Source organism: Kogia breviceps, chromosome 13, assembly GCF_026419965.1.
Source record: "Kogia breviceps isolate mKogBre1 chromosome 13, mKogBre1 haplotype 1, whole genome shotgun sequence".
Classification (NCBI taxonomy): domain Eukaryota; kingdom Metazoa; phylum Chordata; class Mammalia; order Artiodactyla; family Physeteridae; genus Kogia; species Kogia breviceps.
The window spans coordinates 4110924-4123177 of NC_081322.1; the positions used below are offsets into that span (position 1 = coordinate 4110924).

The following is a 12254-nucleotide window of genomic DNA, read 5'->3' on the forward strand; positions in this document are numbered from 1 at the left end:
GATGCCGTAGGACGTGGAGTCAAGTAACAGCTTTTCTAGAACCTCTTTGTTGATGGCAATGATCCTGTAGAGAGGGCAAAATTGCAGGAGCGCAGTCCTTGAGATGGAGACGAGTGGGAAAGAAGACAGGTGAAAAGTTTAGCTCTAAAAAGGAGCAGAAATGCTGCTTCAGTTTTAATAGGGGGAGCGCCACACTATGGAATAGGTGCACGTGGAGGTGGCTTTAAAGATGAGGTAGTTCTCATCGATGGTTGCTATTGAAATATTGAATAGGTCCCTCAACCGAGAGTCAGAAAACGTGTAGTCCATTTCCAGTGTTCCTAACTTAGGTCTGTGACCTTAGATAAATTGTGATCTTGGGTAAGTCACTTTGTTTTTCTGGGTCTTAGTTTCCTTAATCTATGCAAAGAAAGGGGTGATTTCCCAGGGTTCCTTCCAGTGCTAAATTGTTATGTAATCTTATTAAACTATAGTAGTTCATTTGTTTTTGTTTGTACTTCGTAAAAAAATTATTAGTTATTATTCTAATAGTTGTCTTACCTCATCTTTATCCATTTCTTCCTTTCATATTTTGGTCTAATATTTCATGCATTTTCTTTTTTCTTTAACTTTTAAACTTTTGTTTTCCTGTTTGCTCGTTTGAACTGTTTTTCTGGCAGCCACTGACAGCCAGGCAACAGTGTTCTTACAAAGACGAAAGACTAATTTTATAAAAGAAAATATTCACAAGTGTCTAAATTTCCATTTTCTAGGAAAGCTTAGATCTTTGGGTTGCTGTATTTTCTAAGGAATGCTTGTTTGTTGTCATGAAGGTTTGTAACATAATATGGGATACATAGTTTAGAAATACCTACCTATTTCAGCATAGATACTAAGTAATCAGAAGTTTGGCAAAGGTAACAAAATGTTCTCTAGCATTCCTGGGGCTATTCTTCTCTCTTTTTTTTTTTTTTTTTGTGGTAAGCGGGCCTCTCACTGTTGTGGCCTCTCCCGTTGCGGAGCACAGGCTCCAGACGCGCAGGCTCAGCGGCCATGGCTCACGGGCCCAGCCGCTCCGCGGCACGTGGGATCTTCCCGGACCGGGGCACGAACCCGCGTCCCCCGCATCGGCAGGCGGACTCTCAACCACTGCGCCACCAGGGAAGCCCTCTTCTCTTTTTTTTTTAAATTTAATTTTTAATTTTATATTGGAGTATAGTTGATTTACAATGTAGTGTTAGTTTCAGGTGTACAACAAAGTGATTCAGTCATACATATATCCATTCTTTTTCAGGTTCTTTTCCCACATAGGTTATTACAGAATATTGAGTAGAGTTCCCTGTGCTGTACACTAGGTCCTTGTGGATTATCTGTTTTATATATGGTAGTGTGTGTGTATTAATTCCAAACTCCGTATTTATCCCTCCCCCACACAACGTTTCCCCTTTGGATAACCGTAAGTTTATTTTCTATTTTCGAAGCCTATGAGTCTGTTTCTGTTTTGTAAATAAGTTCATTTGTATCATTTTTTTTTTTTTTTTTAGATTCCACATATAAGTGATGTCATATGATACTTGTCTTTCTCTGTCTGACTTATTTCACTTAATATGATAATGTCTAGGTCCATCCATGTTGCTGCAAATGGCATTATTTCCTTCTTTTTATGGCTGAGTAATATTCCATTGTATATATATATATATATATATATATATATATGTACACATCTTCTTTATCCATTCCTCTGCTGATGGACATTTAGGTTGCTTCCATGTCCTGGCTGTAGTAAATAGTGCTGCAGTGAACATTGGGGTGTCTGTATCTTTTTGAATTATGGTTTTCTCCACATACATGTCCTGGGAGGCTGTTCTTGAATTTATCACTTTTAAAGTGTTCTCATGTAATTAGCATGTAATATTTTCAGGGAATATATAAAGGATACATACATAATTTATTGTGACTTTTTTCTAACCGTCTCTCTTTGATGGAAGAGCCAGACGCTGCCCTAAAAGAACTCATAGTGTATTTTTGCTCCTTTTAGTTTCCTCATTGTCTAAAATGGCATCTGTATATGAGTAATTTTTGTTGACTGAATAAGCGTATGAATTGAATAGTAGTTTCATGAACTTCGGAAAAGTGATTGCTTATATCAAGTTGTCTTGAAAGGTCGAGAATAATTGTTATAAATAATTAGCCTAAGGATGAGTTATATTTGCTGTTAAAGATGTAGATCTGACCATATGTATTTGTCTCTTCTTCTCCTTGGAGACAACATTAAAATCATATTAAAGAAAAAAAGAGAATAAACCTATAACATTGTAAGCATGATAGAATACTCTCAGTGGACGAGAGATTACAACACATTTCTGAGACATGAAAGAAAGAACGGGTGGAACAGGTTAGAACAGAGAGAACTATGTCCCACGATATTCAAGAGGGAACTGTAGCAAAGAAATACTCTGATATATCCAACAGAGTCTCAGAGTATCTTGGGATTTAAAAAGTCAGAAAGGAAAATTGAAAATGGGGAGGAAGAATAATTAAAAAACTATAAATGGACTAGTTGCGCCTCCTTTTCCACCCAAAAGCTCACGCACAGCAACCGTCAAGTGTCATACTCTCTGCCCTTCACCCCGCACTCCCTTTCCCATCAAAAAACATAGAAGTAACTTCTTCTGGAAGTAAAAACAAAGATGACACTAAAGAAGAAGTAGAGTTGCCATGGTGGACATTTGTGCTGGGAGATAATCCCTCCTCATCGCTAACTTTTAGGGAGTCCCCAGCATAATGGCTGATTCTTTGCTGTTCATCCTAAAGCAACGTGTGCCTGTCAGGAGGCCCCGCCCACATGTACACGGTTTCCGTTCATTCTTTCTTTTTCTTCTTTCCTAAATATCAGCGGGTGACCAAAAATTATCTTCAAAGAAATAAAATCAGCAGTGTATTAAAGAAACCTAAGATGAACAAACTGAAAAACTGTAACTATGTGAAACGAAGATAACTTCTGGATCAGAAGAGACCTTAAAACAAACAAAACGTCTGTTTAGTGTTCTCAGGGGAAAGAGAATGTATTGCCTCATTAAAGCAAGAACAGAATAATTATTTAAAAAAATCAGAACACGAAAGGGTTCTTGGAAATTAAGATGTTTGCACAAATTAAAAAAAAAAAATCTTGGATGATTTTGAAGATAAATTGAGTCAATGTCTTTGAAAATAGTCCAAAAATACAAAGAGAGCAAGTCTGTTATTTAACCAGTAGAAGTTTCAAAAAGAGTAAAGGAAGAGTCAATTATCAAAAAAGAAACCTAAGAACATTTCTCATGCTTAAAGACACAAGTTTCCAGATTAAAAGGAAGAGGGAAAGAAAAGGGCAACACAATGAAAAAAGAACCACACCTACCTACATCATTGTGACATTTCAGTATAGCAAGAGGGAAATCCTCAAAGTTCCTAGGGAGTTTAAAAAAAAAAAAAAAAGATTACCTATGAAGAATGAGAAACAGATGAACATAACTAGTGGGAACTCCATAAGGGCAGGATTTTTCGTTGTTGTTTTTTCAATACTGTTGCATAGTGAGAGCTCAAGAAAAGTATATGTTGAATAAAAGGATGACTGTCACATCTCATAAGCAGCTCTGAGGGTTTAGAAGACAGTGGAGCAGTGTCTCCAAAGTTCTGAGAGAGAGTGACTTAGAATTTGGAACCTTTGAAAACTATCAAGTATGAGGCAAAATAAAGACATTCTCAGGCATGCAAAGACTCAGAACTTTTACCTCAGATAACCCTTTCTGAAGAAGTTACTTGAGGATATGGAGCAGTAAAATACAATGAAAACTAATAAAGACGATGACATGAGCCACTAGAAATGGTAGATTAACTCAGAAGTACAGTAGAAGTAATTCCAGAACGACAGTGGTGCAGCGGGTAGAAAGTAATTGGTTTACATTAGAATAGGAAATTACTGGTCTCCAAGAAAAATGTCTTTAAGAGGAAGAATAATGGATTTCAGGCTATAGATAGAATGACTAAGAAACTGATAGATGTCAGTGATGTGATAAGAAGGATGCTTTTTCCTCTCAAGAAAAAAGGACAATTAGGAATTCTAGAGAAAAAACTCTGCATAACCAACATGTAGTTGCATGTTGCAGCCATTTAAAATGAGGTGTGAGTTAAAGCCTCATCTTTCGTAGTCTAAAATTGCTAATTCAAGAAATAGTATAAGCACAGTACTGTATATAAAATAGATTAGCAACAAGGACCTACTGTATAGCACAGGAAACTATACTCAATTTTTGTAATAACCTATAAGAGAAAAGAATATGAAAAGGAATATATATATATAGATACACACACATAACTGAATCACTGTGCTGTACATCTGAAACTAACACAGTATTATAAATCAACTATACTTCAATAAAAAAATAGTATTAGCAAAAAAGTATAAGCCATTAAAATAGTTGTCCCAGGAAACAGGATTTGGATAATGGGGCAATGGATATTTCCTTTTTTTTTTTTTTTTTTTTTTTAAATATGTATATATTGGGGGCAGGGGTTGGGGAGAGAGCTAGTGTTGGTGTATGTGAGATGAATGGCAGGTAATGTTTTTGTAGATTCTTACCCTTTGCAAGAAAAAGTTAGGTGGGACCCCTGACTTACATGGGATAGGTCATAGGGAGCTACTGCTGCTATGTGCATATAAACAGAAATAATCTTCATATCATATAATCAGCTTTTAATTATACTGTTAAAACTGAAAGTCTTTGGCAAAGAGTATTAATCAGAATTTACTGAGCATCTTGTATGTTTGAATTGTAATATATAATTATTGATGTTTACCAAGTGCTTATTGTGTGATAGTTATTGAATTATCCCATTTAATTGTCACAACAGTTCTTTAAGGAAGTTACCATTATTATTTCCACTTTACAGATGAGGAAATTGAGATTTAGATTTAGATTGAGGAGTTAGGTGGCTTCTCCAGGTTTGCACAGCTAATAAGTGATGGAGCCACTTAATTGCTTTAATCCATCATCCTTTTTTCCTAGACAGTTTTTTAAATGTGTAAATATTTTCTGTCATGGTTGCAAAGTGAAAGATTCATTCTCATTTATATATTTTTTAATGTTAGTACTTGTTGCTGATTTCAGATCAGATAGCTAATTGTAAGAGACTGAGATTGCCAGGCTCTAATGATCTACCAGGAAGTAAAAGAAAGTTCTAAGTTTGTTTGCTTGATTTTTAAAAAATCTTTTTTATTAAGGAAAATTTGAAACAATGTGTAAGCAGAGGTAGAATAGTGAAGCTGCAAGCCTCCACAGTTTTTACATAGTTTTACTAACTCATGGCCAGTCTTATTTAATCTCTACTTTTACCTCCTTCCCCCTGGATTATTTTGAAGCAAACCCCAGACATTATTTAATTTTACCTATAAATATCTCAACATCTACCTCTGAAATTTAAGGACTCTTTAAAAAAAAGTAACCACAATATCATGATCTCACCTAAAGCAATAGCCATTCCGTGATGTCATTAAATATCCAGTCAGTGTTTAAAATTATCTTATAATTTTCTTTTATATAATGTTTGAATCAAGATTGAAACAAGGCTCACAGATTGCAATTGTTTGTTTTCCTTAAGACTTTTAAAAACTGTAGAAACCCTCTCGCCATCTCTTCTTTTCCTGCTTGCAATTTATGCGTTAAAGAAGCCGGTTTGTCCTATAGGATTTGCCACAGTGTGGATTTGGCTAATTGCTTCCTTGTACCTCTGTCCCCTGTATGTTCTACAAATTGTCGTTTCAGTTTAGAAGTTTGACCAGGATCAGATTTTATTTTTCTTGGAGGAGGAGCAGATTACTTCAGAGGTATCCTTGTGTCCTGTCTGTAAGGCACACGGTGTCTGATTATTTCTTTCCTGTGGTGTTAGCAGCCATTAGTGAGCACTGTCTGCTCTCATTATTTCATTAGTGGCTACAGAGCGGCACTATTCTAATTCTGTCCTTCTGAGATTCCCTTTTTTTTTTTTTTTTTTTTTTTTTTTTTTTTTTTTTTTAGCGGTATGCGGGCCTCTCACTGCTGTGGCCTCTCCCGTTGCGGAGCACAGGCTCCGGACGCGCAGGCCCAGCGGCCATGGCTCACGGGCCCAGCCGCTCCGCGGCATGTGGGATCCTCCCGGACCAGGGCACGAACCCGCGTCTCCTGCATCGGCAGGCGGACTCCCAACCACTGCGCCACCAGGGAAGCCCTGAGATTCCCTTTTTAATTGATTAGCTAGGATAATTCTGGAAAGAAACAAACTTTTTGGCCAACCCAATACTTCCCCTTATCTACTGTTTTGTTATTTTAAGATACAGCTAGTAACAGTATAGGCAGGATACATGTTTGATTTTTTTCTCTTTATCAATTTCAGATGAATGAGTTGGTTGCCTGGTGTCTTTCAGAGGTGACTCATTAGTTTTTTTAAAATAACATATGACCTCATGAAATTAAGCATATTTGGTGTGTCTTAATCCTTTGCTGATGTAATTCTTATTGAGGATGCAGTTGTCCCACTGTTGGCTAGTCGGAGCTTCTTGGAGTGCACTCCCGAGCCCTTCCGATGCTCCATCAGGAGTGCCTCACACAGCTGTGTTGCTCTCTAGTATGACCAAATTTCTAGATTCTTATGTCCATCTTGTATGTTTCCTCTCTTAGATGTGGAATAAGACGTTTCACAAGGAGTTCTAGTTTCTTTTAAGGGAAATGGTATTTAGACACTACATTTGAGTGCTGGGAGTGTTTGTTGCTATTAGTTTGTTTCTTGCTTCTAGGGTTTTTCAGTGGACAGAGGTAGGAAACAGTGTTTTTTGTTTTTTTTTTTAAATGTAAAATCCATTATAAATTCATACTGATACTCCAAATTCACATTTTGGGCTCCAGAATTTTAAAACTTGTATTGGCTTATACTTGTTTGTTTTAGAAAATTCTAATACCTAACCCAACCAATGTAATTACTTGTTTGCTTTATCTCACAGTGCACATGTACTAGCCTGAGAATAACAATGCCAACAATGCGATTATTGAAAGTAGTTTTTTAGAAAAATTTTGTACCTTTTTTGTCAGTAGGATATATCTCACTAGGGGTTGTGTTTTAAAGTCATTAGAACTGGTTAATCTGTGTGGTTTTGTCACCGGCTGTGTATATAGTTACATTTATTTGTTTCATTTTCTCTTGATTCATAGGAAATGCTTTTTAAAAATCTAATTTCTAAAAATTATTATTTCCAAAGTTGAGTCTACAAAAGTTATAGATAAAGAAGTCTAACTCCTACCCCTGTCCCTGAACTCTGCTTCCTGCTTTCCTCTACAGCTATACTGTCCAATCAGCTAACCACCAGTGCATGTGGCTTTTAACATTTAATTAAAATTCAGCATAATTAAAACTTAGTTCTTCATTCACACTTGCCACGTTTCAGGTGTTCAGTAGCTACATGTGGCTAGCTATCGTACTGAACAGATTCTAGAACATTTCCATTCTTGCTGAATGTTCTGTTGGACAGCCCTGCCCTAGAGAACCCATTGTTTTTTCATTAAGTATTTAATTTATTCTTTTTCTTTTTAAAAATATAAAAAGTTGTGTGTATAAATTTATAACCCTCCTTCTTCATTGAATGGTAGCGTACTATACATGCTTTTCTCCCTCTTCCTTTTCTTAATATATTCTGGAGATCACTTCACACTGCAGAGAATATACAGAGGTAATCCGCATGCCTTTAATAGCTTTGTAGTACTCTACTTCACTGTGTGGAGGTTTACAGTGTATGCAGCCAGTTCCCTATTGATGGTCTTTTTGATTGTTTTAGTCCTTTGCCACTACAAAAGTGCTACATGAATAGTAGTAGTGCTGCCTTGTGCATGTGTCATTTTCATTTATTACTAGTATATACTTTTTTTTTTTTTTTTTTTTTTTTGCCGTACGCGGGCCTCTCACTGTTGTGGCCTCTCCCGTTGCGGAGCACAGGCTCCGAACGCGCAGGCTCAGCGGCCATGGTTCACGTGCCCAGCCGCTCCGCAGCACGTGGGATCTTCCCGGACCGGGGCACGAACCCGCGTCCCCTGCATCGGCAGGCGGACTCTCAACCACTGCGCCACCAGGGAAGCCCACTAGTATATACTTTTAACACTCATTTCATCAATGGGCTTTTCATTTCTTGTACATAAGAACAATTATAGTTATAAAAGTAATCCAATTCCAGACATTATTTTGGTATACTATGTATACCCTGGTTTTCAGGTTTTTTTCAGTTTCTGAGTTCAGTTAAAAAGAATACTCAGTGTTTTCAGTATTTTTCAATGCCTGTATATAGTTGAGATCATACTGTATACACCAGTTTGAATTTTTCCTTTTACTGTAATAGTATAAGCATCTTCCTTGTTAACACAAGCTTTCTGTAAACATTTCTAACAGTTGCATGATACTATGCTATGTTGATTTTTTCAGTACTTTTCTTAATTTTGTTAGTTATTTTGCAGTGGTTAGGTTGCTTCCTTTTTTGGTTTCGTTTTTTTAATTGTACTGCATGAAACATTTGTGCATAAACTTTCCCCCTATTTTTAGGGTAATTTTCTTGGTATCCGGCAATGGAATTATCAGATCAAAGGTTAAAAGCATAATTAAAGTTTTAATATATTTTGCCAACTTTTTTCCCCAGTATTTTCTTGACAGCCATTCTGGAAGCATTGGGTATTGAGAAATCTGTGATAATTTGATAAGTTTAAAAATGGTATCTGAGGTTGAATGTTATTATGTGCCTATAGTTTGTATTGCTTGCTGTGGGTCTTAACATGTATTTGCCCATTTCTCTTTTGACTTCATATGACAGAGGTATTTATTGTTAAGGGTGGTAACCATTTTTCTGTCATGTTGCAAATGTTTTTTCATCAAGTGCTTTAATTTGATTAATTTTTTTACATACTTTCAGTTTTACATTTTTATGCAATTTTAGATGTTTTTCTTTGGTTTTGTTAGCAGTCTTGTCCTTTACCACCATCCCCCAACACCCCACCCTCCCCCCAAAAAAGAAAGAAATTGGTGATTTGATCATAATTCACCTGTTAAAAATCAGCACTTGTGTTTATTTTAAATCTTAAGATTCAAGGGAGTCAAATGCAGTTAACATTTATTCAGAAGCAAGTATATGTCAGGTACTTTACATGTTCTCTATCTAGGCTATGACAGTTTGTCTTTTCTCCAAATACTGTAAATAACTGTGAAAATATAGATGAATTAAATTACAGTCTCTCTTTAAAATTATAAGCAGTATATTATTTTGCTTTTAGTATGTTTCATTGTAATTAACTGTAGAAATCTATTTCATGAAATATGATGAGTCTCCTTCCCCCTTCCTTAATTGTAGGGGAAAAAGTATATTTTCTGGTCCCACCTGTGAATTGCGGACCACAGATACAGAGAGAAAACAAATTGCACATACACGAATATTATCTCCAGGATCTGAAGACTCTAAAAAATGCTCTTCGGGATTGCCGTGGATTTTTCTGAAGAAGAGAATCTGTGAAATTATGTGAATAGAGGCCATTTTTCAAAGCCATGGGGGAAAGGGAAAGAAGTCCAGATACTGGTAAAGAAAGTAAGGCAGGCAGACACTATTACTCTTACTGTTCATCTGATTTTGGAGCCACACCACAGTCTTCTGGCCGGTCATCGCTGGTCCATTCCTCCTCAGCTGCAAGTGTTAAGGGGAAAAATCCTAAAAACCAAATTTCAGACAGCCAAGTGCATCATCAAGGTAAGCATCCTTTAAAAAAGTCCAGTAGATCTAGAATATTCATTTTGAATGCTTAAGGAAAACATGTATGAATGAAACTCTTCTATTAATATGTATATGGATATGTGCATGGAAATGGGATGATTTACATTTAGAATAGGATGTATTTTTATAAATGTTGCTTACGGTACTGTGTATTATCCTTTGTTCTATTCAAAGTCATATGGTATACCAAAGAAAGAACCGTAACAGAGCCTTCTCATTTTGTTTTCTCTTGTTCCTAAATAAATGATTATCTTGGAGTTTGTGAGGTACTTACTGTAAAGGCAAGAAAAAAAAAAAAAAATCACAGAACATGTGGACCTTTCTTTATCTTCAATTTCAAAAAGTAGTGAAAAGCATTGATACAAAGTGGTTAAGGGGCATTTTTATAGAGTGAGTAAAATTCCTTTCCCTACTTATTACAAAAGTTCAAATTCAGCCTAGAATTGGAATTTGGGACTTGGGTCCACCAGTCTGTTTTCTGTTAAGCTGTGTTATAATGGAAACAACATAAATCACTAGAAATAAATTTTCTTATTAAACTGTTACTAGTCTGGAACTAGTTATTAATATATATTTGACTAGATAATGTTCTAGAAATCTCTCCTTCATCTTAGTAAATCCCTGGTCAAGAAAACCCTGATGTACTTAGTAACAAAATACGTAAAGACTATGAGTATATCATAGAAAAGTAAGCTAAGGTAAATGGGGTTTTATAATACATGTTAATAAATACAGCACAATATAACAGCAGTAGCTTAGAATGGTAGGGCTGCAAGGCAGGGAGTGGTAAGTTTGGGAGATGAAAAGGAAAACGGGCAAGGCAATGAAACACCTGGAATCTTGTGTTAAGATATTGGCTGTTTCTGGACAGGAGAATAGTTAGCTATTGAAAAGTTTTAATCAGGAGTTTGATTAAATTTGCCTTTACGGATTTTTACTTTGAAAAGTAACATTTGCTTTTTTAAAATCTGCAAAGAATGCGTGTTCCTTTTGAAAGCAGCCCTCTCCGTGGATCCCTGATCTAGCTTCCCCGGGATGTTGATACTTTTAACTGGGGTGCATTTTCTTCTTCTGTTGGTCTGTTTGTCCTGCCAGTACAGTGCTGCAGCTTTCTTAGTCTCTTCCTCCGAATCTCAGTGCAGTTTTCTTGTTTTGAATTTGTGGCTGAGAGCATGATCTCATATTAAACCTTTGCTATATAATTAAGAACAAACAGACCTTAGGGTTGAACCTTAGAAAATGACTATTTATTCCCAAGGAATCATTTACATACCTTGGGAATTACTGGCAAGAATACTTTAATTTTTCACGCATTACCCAGAAGCAGTTTAGGAGGCTACCCAATTAAGGAGTCAGAACTTCTTACGCCTTATCTTATTTAAGAAGATAATTGAGAAAAAACTATGAGAAACAGTTCTAATATCACCCAGAAAAATTTCAGTTATTGTCTTCAATCTGACTCGCACTGTTTTCTGTTTTGCATTATCTTTTGAATTAAAATCTGTGGTAATTTGTCTACCTTAGATCAAACAACATAACCAAACTGATAACGTTCCTTAACACTAAGTTAATTCCTTTTGGTTTAAGTCACAATCATCAGTGTAGACTAAATTAAGGAAAGAACAAATGTGATTTCAAAAGCATCTTGGGGCTTCCCTGGCGGCGCAGTGGTTGAGAGTCCGCCCGCCGATGCAGGGGACGCAGGTTCGCGCCCCGGTCCGGGAGGATCCCACGTGCCGCGGAGCGGCTGGGCCCGTGAGCCATGGCCGCTGCGCCTGCGCGTCCGGAGCCTGTGCTCCGTGGTGGGAGAGGCCACAGCAGTGAAAGGCCCGCGTACCGGGGGGGGGAAAAAAAAAAAAAAAAGCATCTTGAACACTTGAATTTGTGGAATTTCATGTTTGATAACATATTCTTCCTTCCTCCTTCTAAATTTTCAGCATGTTTTATTATTTTTAAAAGTAAAATTTGTGCTCTATCAGAAGTTATATGATAATAAAATTTAATAATTAGTTTATACATCTTTGTGTATTACATACTTATTCTATTTCTTGTTTTATCAGTAATATAAACACTGAGTTTTTGGTAGATGCATGGTTTATCTTTGTAACATGTTTTTTAAATGAGTCATACCGTAATTTTAACACCTGATGGAAGGGAAAAAGCAGTTATTTGCCCACCGTCTTTTTGGTGACTTAACAAGGGGGAGATGAAGAATGATATACACAACAATAAGTCATCTTTGTTCTGACTCTTATTAGCCCTGTATTTCATCTTGATAGTTTTAAAAATGAAAGAGGTAGATGAACACTGAGAAATATTTTTGAGTTCTGGTTAAGTGTACTTTGTTTGTAGATGTACGAATAGACTATGCTAAAAATCAGTGTTCAGGTTTTTAGGATGTCAGAAGTTGGTTGTGGAAGCCCTTTCTGTCTGGCTAAATTGTTGAATAAAATATTAGTGGAAAATT

At 36.3% G+C, this 12254-nt stretch overlaps 1 protein-coding gene across 2 annotated transcripts in view; it reads left to right on the forward strand.

Moving 5' to 3' along the window:
- Positions 1-12254, forward strand: part of LCA5 (lebercilin LCA5) — a 150581-nt gene that overhangs the window by 81834 nt on the left and 56493 nt on the right. For both annotated transcript variants that reach the window (XM_067011270.1, XM_067011269.1), the window contains exon 2: positions 9374-9763. In XM_067011270.1, coding sequence (XP_066867371.1) covers positions 9565-9763 — 199 coding nt within the window. In that variant the 5' untranslated portion in view covers positions 9374-9564. The remainder of the gene's footprint in view (positions 1-9373; positions 9764-12254) is intronic.